Source organism: Sciurus vulgaris (genome assembly GCF_902686455.1).
Source record: "Sciurus vulgaris genome assembly, chromosome: 8".
NCBI lineage: Eukaryota > Metazoa > Chordata > Mammalia > Rodentia > Sciuridae > Sciurus > Sciurus vulgaris.
Window position 1 is genome coordinate 73,911,101 of NC_136468.1, and position 15,478 is coordinate 73,926,578.

The 15,478-nt window shown below is 34.4% G+C and overlaps 1 protein-coding gene across 2 annotated transcripts in view; it reads right to left on the reverse strand.

Annotated features, from left to right (window-relative positions):
* Positions 1–15,478, reverse strand: part of DOCK4 (dedicator of cytokinesis 4) — a 438,609-nt gene that overhangs the window by 87,858 nt on the left and 335,273 nt on the right. For both annotated transcript variants that reach the window (XM_079149349.1, XM_079149348.1), the window contains exon 26: positions 9,274–9,372. In XM_079149349.1, coding sequence (XP_079005475.1) covers positions 9,274–9,372 — 99 coding nt within the window. The remainder of the gene's footprint in view (positions 1–9,273; positions 9,373–15,478) is intronic.

Consider the following 15,478-nt stretch of genomic DNA (forward strand, 5'->3'; position numbering starts at 1 on the left):
CAAAGGTGGCTACAAGGATTGGCCAAAGGAGACAAGACATTTATCCTACAGGCTATCAACCTCAGTTGGTCTGGAGTAGGGTTGGGGACAAAGGAAAAGCTATTCCTGACATAGGAGGAGGGGGTAGATAACTTGTTTCTGTGCCATCTTATTTTATTATTATCATTTATCTTTCTAAATAAAAGGTTGTGGCCGCATGTGACATCACACCCCTGCCTATGTATTGACATAAATCTTTATTTCCCCCAAGAAAACTTTTCAGTGTCTCAAGTAGCTTTCTAAGGTACCCATTTAAGTGTTATCTACATTTATGGCACCAAATACATTCATCTGGAGAAGAAGGGGGTGGACATTAAACTGAGAATCAGAAAAATCTAGATTTGAATTCTAGCTCACTGACCATGATAACTTATTGAACTTTTTCATAACCTTGCTTTCATACTTGGAAAGGTGAGGGCTTTAAGGTTAGGATGATCACTTACCTATTCCTACCTGTTTGTATAGTACCATCAAATTTTTCTTATTTCTCAACTGTAGGCTAATGTTTTCTCTGATCCCACTGAGATGACATAAACACTTTCCGTTGTGGTACTTACAGACAATTTAGTCCAGTGTTTTGTCAACTCCCAACCAACCGGTTTTATTTCCCACTAAGATTCAAAATTCTAAAGCACTTAGACCTGAATGCTAGATTCCATAGCACCTCCTTTCTTTCTGCTTCCAGTACAGTGACATTTCCTTGTCTGTTCTCTTAAGTACTTTCCAGCTCCAGGCATTTCACTAAATATGTGTTCTTGCATAGATAAATACAATTATTTTGTACATCTGACTAAGCTATAGATTAAAAAAGAACACTTCCATGTCTATAATATTCCAATTTGGACAGCACACAGAAGTGAGTTTCATAAGCCACCATTTTAAAATTGGCAGACTCGGAGGAGAATTTTTTTTTTTGCTTGTTTATTTCATATAGTATGATATGGCAACTTAATCATATTATTGGCATTCTTCAAATTAGGGTTTAAAAGGAAAAAGAAAAAGAGAGGTGCAATTTTGGAGAATTACTCTTTCTATAGCCCAGGAGATTCAAAGAAGACAGTTTTTTATTACAATCTTCCCAAACAACAAAAGGTCTATGTTGAAATAAAAAATAAAGCAGTAGCAGTTGCTATGATTTTAGAAATGATCACTAACATACATTCATTCATTTATTTATTCATTTATTTATTAGTACTGGGTGCTTTACTATGTGCCTGGCACTATGTTAGATGCTGGGGATGCCTGGTTAAAGTGAGATATATTATTTTATTTATTCATACAGCAAGTATTTATGGAATGCCTGTATCATGCCACACCATGGCACCCAAATGGAATGCTTTCTTTGCTTTCAGAGAGTTCACGTTTGGTGGGAGAGATGAATGTTAATCTAATAAACACACAGATGTGTGCATGCTCCATGAACGAGGGTACAACTGAAGGCCAGGTGTCCATGCACTGAGAGACTGCAAGAGGAAGGGGTAAGAGATGGGGTTGAGGAAAAGAAGATAATAAAATGCATACAGTAAAACAAAGAAAGAAGACTCCATGAAACAATATAAAAAAAATTGAAAGAAAAAGAGAAATTTCATGATTTATATTTGCTGATAAATGACTGTATGATCTGAGTCCTGAATTCTGAATGGTAAAATTTTGAATATTACCTAATATTGCTACTTGAATAAAAATAAAATGTTTTTTCTCAAAAAGAAAAAAGAGAAATGGGGTTGAGAGATAAATAAGGACAAAGAAAAAATAAATAAACCAGGATAAAGAAAAGACAAATAAATAAAAGACAAACAGGAATAGATGAAAGATTAAAAAAAAAAACACATAACTTTTTTATGGTAAGGAGTTTGAAATTTGCTCTAAGGATAATGTGGAGAACATTAAAGGGTTTTATGCAGACATGTGGAAGATAAAATTTTGTGTTTTAGAAAGATTTTATGACTGTATTCATGATACTATGATAGTAACAATAGCACAAGACAAAAATTAGGACCATGAACTTAACCCAGAGTTAAGACACAGAAATTCTGAGACATGAGTTAAGACATCCAGAAAATAAAACACCATGAGGCAGGTAGACAGATAAAGAAGAATGAATATGACAGAACCTTCTAGAAACCTATTTCCTTCACTTATGATTTAGACCATCCTGGGGTGTTATTTTTAAAATTCATCGTAAATTTGCAAAGTGTAATACCCTTGATATGGGGTTTGAATTCAATTAAAGGGTGTTAATAATCATTATCACATTAAAATTTACATCCTTAAAGTGGAATCCTTAAATATATTAGGCAAAATAACTCCCAAATGGTCTTCAATCTTTTAGAGTGATAGAACTATTTCTCTGTAATCAATATATTCAAATAAAGACAATAAGTCAAAATAATTACATGGAAAAAGATGGCTTATTGAAGCAGGGAGAAATCTATTAAAAGGGCTCACTCATTCAACAACGATTTAATATTGTAGACTCTGTGCTTAAGACATGAAGACATGGTCCTTTGCTCTTAAGGAACCCACACTCATTGAAAATAAAATAAATAGCAAATAATCAGTATATTGCTAAGTGTTACGAGAGGGGTGGACCACAGTCTTTGGAGACTTCTTCACGAAAGAGAACCCTGAACTGAATTTTGAAGCATGAGTGAAATTCAGGGAAAAAATGAATAAGTTATACATTTTCACAAAGCAAACTAGTAGTGGAATAGATATTTTAAATAGAAAGACGAAAAGGAATCAGGAGTTATGTATATGCTTTGTTAGGAATATACAAGTAGTTTTAAGTGGCTGGGGTGGAAGTTCTTTTGAAGGAAATGGAGGATAATATTGATGGAAGGTAGATTGAGGATAGGGACAACATGACAAAGAGATGGTTCTTCGTTCTGTAGGTAATGGGAAATGCTCAGTTTTAAGGTTGGATCAAAGTTTGATCAGATTAAATTTTTTCAAAGCTAGTGGGCCAGCATATGGGTGGCAATGAGAAGTTAAAATAGTGCTGTACTTGTATAATCTCAGGCTTACACCAAGCTCCCCATGGTTCTATATGAAAAGTCATAATCAACAAAGAACAGGAGTCTAACTGCTGTATATACATGAAATGCTAAGGATATGGACAAAATTTTAGTCCTCAGTATGAGGTGGATGAATAATAAAATATTACTGGCTACAGGAAGAGAAAAAAACAATCACTAATTTTGTGTTTGCTTTTGTTCATATTAAAATAATGTAATGTACAGAAGGAAAAAAAAATTAAACAATACAGAGTGCCAGCCCTCAAGTCTTCTCCCACACAACTGTGTTCTGATTCTGTGACTCACACCACTCACGCAGAAGTACCTGAGGGCCAAGGAGAAGAAGTGGCATGTGTTTCAAAAGCCAGAAATCACTTCAACAGTAACCCTATGGACTTTCAGGTTCTTTAAGCATGAATGGAGTTAAAGCATTATTAGTCTTAGTAGATACTTGAGAGTACAGAATTTCAAAAATTCATTTTTATTTATTAAGAACCTTTGGGAAATGCTAAGACAAATCTTTCTTTGAAATTATAAGAATAAAGGAAAACAGCAAATGATGCTAGGAATAAAAACAAAATTATTCATTTGAAAATCTTAACACGTAAATACCAATTAAAATTTAAAATGTATATATACTATGATCCAACAATTCTACTTCCAGGAATTTATTTTACAGCAGTAAGGATTCAAGTCCATAGAGATGTGTGTGTGTAGGTATTTACTGCAAGATTCTCTCTGGAGGCAAAAATCAGAAACATTTAAAATGTTCATCACAAGAATAAATTGTGTGGGGTTGTGGCTCAATGGTAGAGTGCTTGCCTAGCACATGTGAGGCACTGGATTCGATCCTTGGCACCACATAAAATTAAATAAATAAAATAAAAGTATTATGTCCATCTACAACTAAAAAAAAAAAAAAAAAAGAATGACTAAGTTGTGTAGAATCTAAATAATGAGGTTCAGAAAAATGAGGTACTGGGATATACACTATCCATGAGATATTGTGCAAAAAAAAAAGTATAGCACAATATGAATGAAATGATCCCACTTTTATAAAAAACTTAGGGATATAGTATAGAATTGTAGTCTAGGAGGGTATATGTTGGTTATAGCTAGCTCTGGGAATTATGGTACATTGGAGGAGGGGAGAGGACAAGCTGTGGTTTGAGTGTGTCCCCCAAAGTTAATTTGTTGGAACCTTAATTCCCAGTGGGAGGTGTGTGGGTCACAGAGGCAGGGCACCATTGAATGGAGGAATGCCTTTCTCCTGTGAGTTCTTGCTTATGCATGACTGGCTGAGTCCTAAGAGCAAATCGTTATAAAGCAAGTCCATCCCTGTGTTCTTTCTCCTTTGACTATACCCACTTGCCTGTTTTCCATCATGAATTGAAGCAGAATGAGGCCCTCGCCAGAAGCCAAGCAAATGCTGGCACCATGCCTTTGGACTTTCCAGCCTTAAGAACTGTGAGTGTATACACATTTCTTTATAAATTCTCCAGTGTCAGGTATGCTATTACAGCAACAGAAAATGGACTAGGATAGGACATATATTTTGATTTTCACTTTTTAAAACAGTAGAATTATGTGGGATTTTTAGTGTCTAATCCCAATATCAATTGTACTTTTCATTAACTAGTACTGTATTAATTTGTACCTTGCCTTATTAATAGTTTCTTTATTCATTTAATTTCTAACCTAAATGTAGATACACCCTCCCTAACCCAGCCACCCCCCTCACCCCAAAAAAAAAAAAGAAAAAAAAAAAAAAAAAACCCCTCTCCTTCTAGTTTGGTCTTTCTCAGATATTCCACTCTATGACTAGAAATACCTTATTAACAGTAAAAAACTGACAATGATAGCAAAGATTTTGATTTATAACAGTTCAGTAAAGCTCAGGGAAGAGCTGAGTTCAGTTGGCTGAGCAAAGAGGTTGGATGTTAGTAGAATACCTAGCTCTCCCAATAACTTGGGAATAATAATAACACCATCAATCCATCTTCCAATGTGGGGGAGTGAAATGTGATGCTACAAGAGATGTGTGGAGCAATGTTTATCAGCACATCTGACTTATGGTTGTGTGGAGGGATGGGGAGGTGTTCTTTAACTGTTAGTTGTTATCACTGTTGTTTATATATAGCATGTTCATTTATGATGTATTGATTTAGATGACCTTTATAACAGATTGCTTAATTAGCCATAGTATTACTTATGTCTAGCCAACAGTGCTCAAGAAATGTTTGCTGAATAAAGTAACTGGCATCTGTAATATAGTAAGGGGGGGCCAGCCAGGGGAACAGTGACATATATAAACCCAACTACTTGGGAGGCTGAGGCAGGAAGATTAAAAGTTCAACGCCAGCCTGGGCAAATTAAATAAAAGGGCTGGGGATGTAGCTCACTGGTAGAATATGCTCCTGGGTTCAGTTCTCAGTATCACAAAAAAAAAAAAAAAAAAAAAAAGAACATCATCAACAAAGTTTTGCCCTACCTCATGGGGTTCCTTTGAGGAGTAAATGAGTTAAAATTTTTTTTGGTTTTCTAATCCACTAGGCAGCAAAATCTGACCTGAACTATTTGTAATCTTTATTCATTCCTCCCCTTGAGTGAATATTTTGTTTCATTGAAGATACTGATAAAGATGTAATACTATAATATACAGTAAATGCATTATCTATCCTTCTGAAGTTGCAAAAATTCTATAAAATACATTTGGTACTAAGAACTTTAGATAGGGGATTATGGACTAATGTTATTATCTTTGAAATATAATGTAATATAGCTTTGAGGAATATAATGAAGGCCTTTCAGCTCTGCAGAAAACTGAGAACAGAAAAAACTTATTGAAAGGTGATATTTGAGCTTTTAATATTTAGATTAAAATCTGATGACTAATTAGCCTTTAGAAAAATAAATAAATGACCTCACGCTGGCATTTACTCCAGTTACTTCCCTTCTAGTCCTACACCAGAAAAGGTGTCCCTTCCAGTTCAGGCTAATTCTTTCCTCTCCTGCTGTCTTCTCAGGGACCTCCCTTGTGTTAGAGGTGTGTTAGCCCCTCCTTTATGTTTAGCTTCTCCCTCTCCACTGGCTCTAATCATTAACATTTAATCATGCTTCAGTCTCCTCTATTATAAATACCGCTGAAACATCCAAAGTTATCCTTAAGGAGTCACCTTAACTTCTTATTCTTGGAACATTACACACTTCTGTTCCATTATATCTTTCTCTTTTTTCATTTCTCAATTTCATGATAGCATGGTGTTCACCTTCACCACTGGAATTGCTCATCAGCTTTTCCAACAATATTAATGACTTAACAATCTCTTTGAAGGAAAAGGGACTATTCACCACTCCCTCGTCCTTAATGCTTAAGATTCCATGTAGGTCCTTTCGATTTCTAGTTTCCTTGGAAGTCCCATGATGTCAATTACTATTCACAGGTTGAGAGTGGCCCAACCTGGCTCTGCAGCTAACCTCTCTCCTGAACTCCAGACACTGTCTACTAAGCACCTCCATCTGGATGTCCCTCAGGTGACCAAACTTGGACTAACACAAAATTTACCTTTGCTTCCAAACCTCAATATCTACTCCTTCTATGTCCCCCGTTCAGTGAATGGCATCAACATTTAGTCTGTTGTTAAAGAGCTTGGGAGTCATCTTCAACTCCTTCATTTCCTTCACCTTTTAAAATACAGTTAGTTATCAAGTCCTGCCAATTCAACTTCCTAAATGTCTCCAGAATCTACTACCATGAGCTTCTCTATTTCAGACCACAGTCTCTTCTAGCTTAGGTTATTACACCAAATTACTAGCTTAGATTAATACATCTTTCTAGGGTTCTGCCTATTCTTTCCATTTTAGTTAATCCACTTCCGGACAAATAGCACAACTAGACAAATGTAGTCCTGTCTTTCCCTTCTTATAACCTCAATAGCTTCCAAATATCCTCAAAATAAAGTCCACATCCAATCACAGTGACTTATATCTTAACCACTCTCTTCCTCAAACTCTATCAAACAATCAAATAATCAACAAGCCAACCTTCCTTCTTTCTTTCCTTGTTTGCTTCCCTCATTCCCTTCCTTGCTGTCTCCCTCCCTCCAAGGATTGAATGAAAGGCCACATGTAGGCTAGGCAAATGCTCTACCACTGAGCTACCTCCCAGTCCTTTTAAAACTTTTATTCTGATACAGGGTCTCACTTAGGTGCCCAGGTTGACCTTAAATTTGAGATCCTCTTGCCTCAGCCTCCTGAGTAGCTGGGATAACAGGCATGTATCACTGTACCTGGCTTTAATAAATAGTTCTTTAATACTTATATGTGTTAGGGATGTTCTGGAATGAACCAAAGTTTCAGATATCAAGAAGCTTATAACCTAGTAGCTGGGGGTTGGGAAAATACATAAATACATAAATAAAAATATCTCAGATTGTAAGCAGTGTTAGGGCAATAAGGTGGCATTTTATTTTTTTAAATTTTTTTTATAGTGTTGGAGATCTAACTCAGGGCGCCTTGTGAATGCTACTAGCCAAGCACTTTGAGGTATATCCCCAGCCCAAGGTGAAAATTGAGAGCACACTTCTTCTAATCTCTAGGTTCTTAGCTGAGACCTCCATTGGGAAATTTTCCTGCTACCTTGAGTCTATTGGCAGCCACTCCCAGATGTACCATATCACCATGTCTTTATCCTGTCCACCATATAGGATATCCATATCCACTACTGTCTGATTCCCCCAACTGGAAGCTGTCCTGTGCTGGATTACAATCCTAGTGCCTGGCTCAGTGCTTGCCATGCCTAAGGTTCTCAGCCTATATTTCCTGAACGACAGATTAAGTATTTAGTATCATTAAATAATTCTCTTGTCTGAAGGCCAGCTAATTTTAAAGAGGAAAATATATGTCTTTGGAAAAAGTGTTCTGGCTGACTGAAATAAAGCCCACATAAAACACTTCACTGATTATTTCCATTTGCTTTATTGTCAGTGTGAATACTAGAGCATAAAACTCAATACCTTGATTAAATTAATCATATCTTTCAATCCATCTTCTTGGCTATTTTTAATTTTCAGGCTCTAAAAAAATATGAAGTCTTTTTGTGAGAAATTTAAAAATATGAAGTCACAGTCATCTTACGTAAAATCTAATTATTCTTCAATTGTATTCAATAGCCAGCCTCTGATGAAAGTTAACTTCGTGAAAATTACCTTTCTTTTGATGTACGCACAAGTTTTGTAAGTTCTAAGGTCTTTTTATCTATTTTTAATTTTAAACTCAAGATTGAATACAAAAACGAAAAAACACAGTGGCATATGACAATTAGGTGCTGTGTAGATTGTATTTGACACCAATAAAAAAAAAGTCAGTAATTGACCCCTCTGCACTATCCACATAACTACCAATATTCCTCTAAGGAACTGTGACAGGCCTCCCATCAAGCAAACATTATAGTTTAATTTTATTTCTTGACCTATAATTTTCCATCAACCAGCATTTAAACAATTCTCCCAATATGATGACTTACATATGCAAGGTGTCTGGAAAACTGAAGAGATGAAAGAGAAAGAAAGTAAATAAGGGCAGATGACAGGTCATTTCTCCAACTACAGACAATCAACTTGTAAGTTTTTAATGATGTCATAAAGGAAGCATTATTGTTCCTCCAATACTAGATATTTTTTGGCATATATTAGATTTTTATAAACTTGGATTCTCTACTTTCTATTCAATATTAGCCTGTCAGTCTAGCATAGCATCATGAATAGACTATAGTTAAGAATATCAAATACAACTCTGCTTCTCCTGTCAGAAAGCTGTAACTGAAACTTCTCAATATGGTTCTACGGAGATGAAAGTGGTCAATGTGTTTATATAATCTCCCTTATCTTACTAAGGTGATATTTTAGGTCCACTTAACTAGAGTTATTCTGTTTGCTTTGTCTTCTTAGTTCTGTTATTTTCTTTCTAGTTTACTGAACTTGGATGAAAGATGTTTCAAATCCTATGTCCTCCAAAATCAGGGTTAATTACTTTGCTTGAGTAATAGAAACCTTACAGACCAATGTAGTCAAGTAGATTTGTGAACAAGGCTGAGAAAAAAATTGTTTAGAATTAAATGGAAAGAGGTAAAGCAATTGTCAAGGAGCTATCTGAACAGTGATAAGAACAAGAAAAACTAAAAGATATATTAAAGGAAAAATTTTAAAATGTCACTTACCCTTAATTCTTCCTTTGTATTGAAACTATCAAGAAGTTGTTGATAATGTCTGTCTGTCATTTGTCGTAATAGGGACAGGAGACAGGCAACAAACTCCCCCTAATTAAAAAAAATAGTATTTTAAAGAGAGGACATGAAGAACAATGGTAATTTACTCTGAACTTCCTTCAAGAAGAATATTTTTAAAAAATTCTTTATGATCCATATTCACCATATGAACTTTTCTTAATGTAAATCATCTATAATATCACAGCCAAAATTTCCTGCTGTGATGATTACCATTTACTTCATACTATGATTTTTTTTTTTTTTTAACTTGGGCAGAAGCTCTTCACTTGAGAACTAATTCCATGTACTTGAAGGGAAGTTATAAGGCCCATGATGATTTACTGAGCATTTAAAATACCTCCACTTATTATATTATTTAAGCCTTATATCAACACTATGTAGAACTGGGGTATAATATTATTTAAAGAAGGCAAACTGCAGATTCAAATGCACTAAAAGACTTCCTCCAAATCACACAGCTAAAAAGTGGCTGAGTTGGAGTTATCCTCAGGAGGTTTTACTCCAAAGCTCTTTAACTTCATGCTCTATTTTTGAATTCACATGACCTTCTCCAACTCATCAGAGTTGGCTTACTGACTGACAGGGTGCAGAGAAAGCAATACATTGCATAATGATGATTTCAATCTCCCCTTTGAAAATAGTTTTAATAGCCATTCTTTATGCTTGGGTTCTCTGTGACTTACTCCTACAAAGTTCAATTCTCAAAAATTAAAAATTAAAAAGTATGCAGAGAATCCTTGGATTTGAAGACCTTTATAAAACTGCTATCACTTGCATTTTCTAATGCATTTCTAATTTAAAATTCTTTTGTTTTTAGTGCAAACATTTTTGCTGAGCAAAGAATTCATCTATTTTTAAATAGAGTAATACCATTTAAAACAATATGAACACAATAGGAGAAGTAATCTGTGGCAACTAACTGTATATTTACAGAAGTATGGTTTAATTGGAATTGGTTTATTTGAATTTACACGGAAAAGGACTAAAGGCTCACATGTAAAACTGGAGACTAAAAGCCCTGAGAAGTAGGACTTTCCAACAGTCAGCTGGGCTAGCACAGTCAAACCAATCTTTACACAGCTGCCATAGGAAGCCTGAGGGTACAACTTCATGGCCACGTGAGGGAAACACAGAACTCAAGTTGGTTCTATGTGGACAGTCATTTACAATGTACAGATATGAAAAATGGTTTCCCTTGTACATTAGTTAGGGTAAATATTCAAGAATCTAACTAGGATGGACCAATAGAAATACGACAAACTCAACACATTACCTTGTTAATGAACCAAGGAACCTTTGATATTTCACACATGTGATGGAAAACTTAAGAAACAATTTTTGATGATTTAGTGCTTGTGTATGAAGAAACAACCCAAGGCTAGGAAAATAACTCTCTTTGAAAGAACTAAGGAACAATGCCAAGTGTTCACACAGGACTGGAAATAGAGCTAACAGACTACAAAATATGAGATGACACTTCATTGAATGGCAGTGCAGAAAAAAAGATTATTAATCTTGCACATAGGGTAAAAGAAATTCTCCAAAGTAAAGCATACAGAGAAAACAAAAAAACTGAAGAAGCAAACAAACAAAAAGAAAAACAGTGAATTACAGAACAACTTCAAGTAGCAGAATTAATCTATCATCTTTCCTTCTTTCTTTCTCTCTCTCTCTCTCTCTCTTTCTCTTTCTCCTTCCTTCCTTCCTTCCCTCCCTCCCTCCCTCCCTCCCTCCCTTCCTTCCTTTCTTTCTATCATCTATGTAATTTGTGGCACCAAAGAGGAGTGGGGTAGAAAAAGCAATTGAAGATGGAAGGGGGGAAAACCTTTATGTTCTTTAAAAACCAGAAACTACATATCAAAGAAAAACTCAAGCAAAAGAAATATCAAGGAAATTATGCTGAAGTATATCATAATTTAATTGCTTATAGCCAGTGATAAGGAGACAATCTTAACACTGGTGAGAGAAAAATGACACATTTCATACAGAGTAATAAAGATAAGGATGAGAGCAACATATTTACAGTAATGAATGAGGGGATTATAACGACTATCAACCAAGAATTTATTATCCAGTGAAAACATCCTTCAAAAATGAAGGAAAAATAAGATTTTCAGACCTACTAGAGCTTATTCATGATTTCTATTCAGGTTCTAGGTAGTACAATAAGTTAAGAAAAAGAAATCAGAGAAAACATATTTGAAAGGAATTTTTTAAAAAACCTCTTAATTCGTGAACAACCTATTTGTGTACAACCATAGAAATGAAAAGTTGTACTCCATTTGTGTACAATAAATCAAAAGGCAATCTGTAAAAATAAAAATTTAAATAAAACAAAACCAAAAAAGAATTTCCTGAACTATACTTTTACATTAAAAGAAAAAAAAAAAAAGAAAAAAAAATGCTATGGAATCTACAAAGAGCTACTACAATTTTTTGGGGGTGGGGGTGTAGCTCAGTGGTAGAACACTTGCCTAATATACACGAGATCACAGGTTCAACCAATAGCACAACGAAAAAAGAAAAAGAAGAGAAAAAAATTTTCAATGTCCCACAATATAAGTGTAAAAACTATCAATTTCACTTCTATACACTAGAAATGAGAAATACAAAATTAAAATTTGAAATAATATCCTTTATAATACCTTTAAAATATGAAATAATTAGTGGTCTATATAACACAAGAGGTGTAAGATTTGCACATTGAAGGCTATAAAACCCTGATGCAAGAAATTAAAGAACACCTAAATAAAAGGAGAGATATGTTATATTCATGAATTGGGAGAGATTCACTATTGTTAAGATATTAATTGACATATAGATTCATTGCAATTGACATATAGATTCAATGCAATTCCAATCAATATTTCAGCAGATTTTACTGAGAACAGAAACTGACAAGCTAATTTAAATATATATATGGAAATGCAAAGGACCTAGAATAGTCAAAGAAAAAGAAAAGCAAACCAACAGCAACTATATATTATATGATTCTCTCATATAAAATCCTGGAAAAATGCAAGCATATGTATAGTGCTAGATTATTTAATATAAAAATCAGGTCAGTCTGCTTGGTGATGGAGCAGTATGGAGGAGTGAGACAGAGCCAATAGGGCAAAAGGAAACTTGTGGACAATGGTTATTTTCATTATCTTGACTACTGTGCTGGACCATGGGTATACACATGTCAAAACATACCAAACTGTAAATTTTAAACATGTGCAATTTACTATATGGCAATTAACTCAATTAAAACTTTACTAAGAATGATAGTAGAGTGAACTGGACATTATTAACCTACGTGCACACATGATTACACAACTGGTGTAGCTTTATATCATGTGCAACCAGAAGAACAAGAAGTTATACTCCATTTATGTATGTTGTGTCAAAATGCATTCTGTCATGTATAAATAATTAGAACAAATAAAAAAATAAAAATGGAGAAAAAAATAAAAATTATGCAACTCTGGTTTCACCAAAAATAAATACGTAAGTTTTAACAAGAATAACTAGGATGAGATAAACATGGAAAATCACTAGATAAGTAAATGTCTTATTCTCAAGTAAGATGGTCAAGCAAAATGTACGAAGAAGTGATTGTAATATAAGGACTAAGGTGTAAGTTAAAGGCTATGAGATGTCAGGGCTGTCAAAGGACCCAGTAGCAATATCTTTCTGGAAGAGACATATCTGGCATGGGGCTATAGGATACTGAGGATTTCCTAGGTTAAAAGGAATGGGGACTGCAATTATTATGACAGATGTAGACTCATCTACAATGCATTCTGGACATGAGGAGAAAGTGGGATCTGGAATTAAGAGAGTATTTTTGGTTATGATGCTATCTCCTACCCATAAAAGAAATATTCAGTAAGTCATATCACAATTTTGAAAAGGGCAGGATAAGTCCATGATTTGTTGCTATGGTTTGAAAATAGTTTGTTCCCTCTGAAACTCCAGTTAAAAGTCAATTCCCATTATAAGGTATTTAGAGATGGGGTCAGGGGATTCTTTTAAAAGGTGTTTAGGGCTTCACCATCATAAATGAATTAAACCATTCTTGCAATTACTGGATTAAAATATTTGAGGGAATGATAAGTTATCTGAGAGTGGGTTTGCTTTAAAGTCAGTCTGGGTAGGTCTCCTGTGGATTCCCTGTCTCATTGTGGTGCCTGCACCACATCAGCAGTCTACCAACAAGCAGGCCATCACCAGACGCAACTCCATGACCTTAAGGGCCAAAATTGTGAAACCAAAATAAACATCTTTTCTTTATTAAAAAAAAAAAAAAAAAAACTCACTATGATTTACACTGTACAGAAGTTACTATACTTTGATTGCATTGTTGAGTTTATTCCTTGTTGGTAGACTCTATCGATTTCACTTTAAAGATATAATAAGTATTTGTTAAAGTTCAAAAGTTTACTCCAGATTTCACAGCAAGCTTGCACAACTAGAATGTGAACTAAGTATCTGTGTCTCTAGAAGTCTGCCCTCAGTGGCTTTTCTTCCAAATTCTCTGGATGGTTTGATTTTATAAAGAAAATATAATTGAGCTTGGGGATTTAGAAATAAGTAAAACAGTCTGTTTGTTGATAACCAATATTGATATTTTTCAATTTATTATGTCTCAATTTAAAAATGCAAATCTAGTTTGTAGAAACCCAGTTTTTTGTCTTTTAGATTTTCTCTATTCTATCCAAACTATCTTTAATACATCTACTAGATTCATATTCTTTCTTACTTTAACACAACATCTGTGACAACTGAAATAATTTGAAGTTTGAAAAACTACATATTATCTGTAACATAAGTAACAATGAGAAAAAATTTCAAGCATGAAGAGACTTTCAGTAGGTCTTTATGATCAATGTACATATAGATAACACTTCTTTGAATTCAGGTTATTAACTATCTATTTGTTATATCTGGCTTAAATCCACTGCAAATAACTTACCATTCTGAAATATGAACTCTGGCACACTGAAGCCATATTGTCAACCCCAACATCTACTCTACAATTCACTTTTATTCATTCACTTACTCAATTTAGGAACATGAAGCACATTAAACTCTAGTAAGAAGACAAGATGTTTAATATTTTTACTGATGTATTTTTCAACTACAATGTAATTTTCTTTATTTTTAAGATATTTTAGGACTGTGTCTATAGGAAAATCTTACATTCACAATTTACTTTTAAAAATATGTTTTAAAAAAACCATTAGCCAAGATTCACTTAGTTTAGTGTGGGGAATTTCTTAATAAATGGTCTTTAAAACTCCATGGTCTTTAGTCACTTGCACCAATTTTATGTACACATGAAATATAATGGGCATTTCTATGACTAGCTGTCAAGAGAAACTGAATGTGTCAAGAAACCTTTCAATAAATACATGCATGCTTTTTTTCCAGATATTTTAACAGAATTCTCCTGCACCCCTTTTCCTTTCTAATTACGAACATGAAAACTTTAGATAAGCATACAGAGTATCTGTCTTAGATGCTGTCTATGCTGAGCTAAGTCAACTGCACTTGAAGAGGTACTTAACAGAATTATGTGCAAAGAAGCATTTATAAGTTGTAAGGAACTCTGGAGTCCAATTAGTTGAGGGTGTGAGGCAAATGGCCATTATGTTGCTTTATACAATCTGCTTCTATGTACAATTAGATTTTTGAAAGGAACCGATTACAATGGTGCTTTTTTTTTTTTTTTTTCCAAGCCAGAGAGAACATTTTAAAGTTTAAAGAACAGTTGGTAGAAGAACAAAAAGTACAATCCTTTTAAATGGTAAAAATAAGACTACTGTTATTTGGAATTATGATACAGCAGAAGCCTGTCCTCATGCTGGGGTTGCTGGGAGGCAGGGTCACAACCATGGTAGTTAACAGAGCATGGAGAAACTCATCATGACATGCTTGTGGGAATTGCTTCTGCCCACAGTGTGTCCACTCAGCACGGGCACTTTTTAAAACATGTGCCTGCAAAGACTGAAAGGTGCTCAATAGGAAACTGCCACATAAAGACTCCCAGTTCAGAAAGCCTGTTCTCTTGCAGGAAAATGAGGAGATCTTCTGTGCCTAGAGTGAAATGATTTGGTGAATGACCAAAGCACATATCTCACCGTAGAAT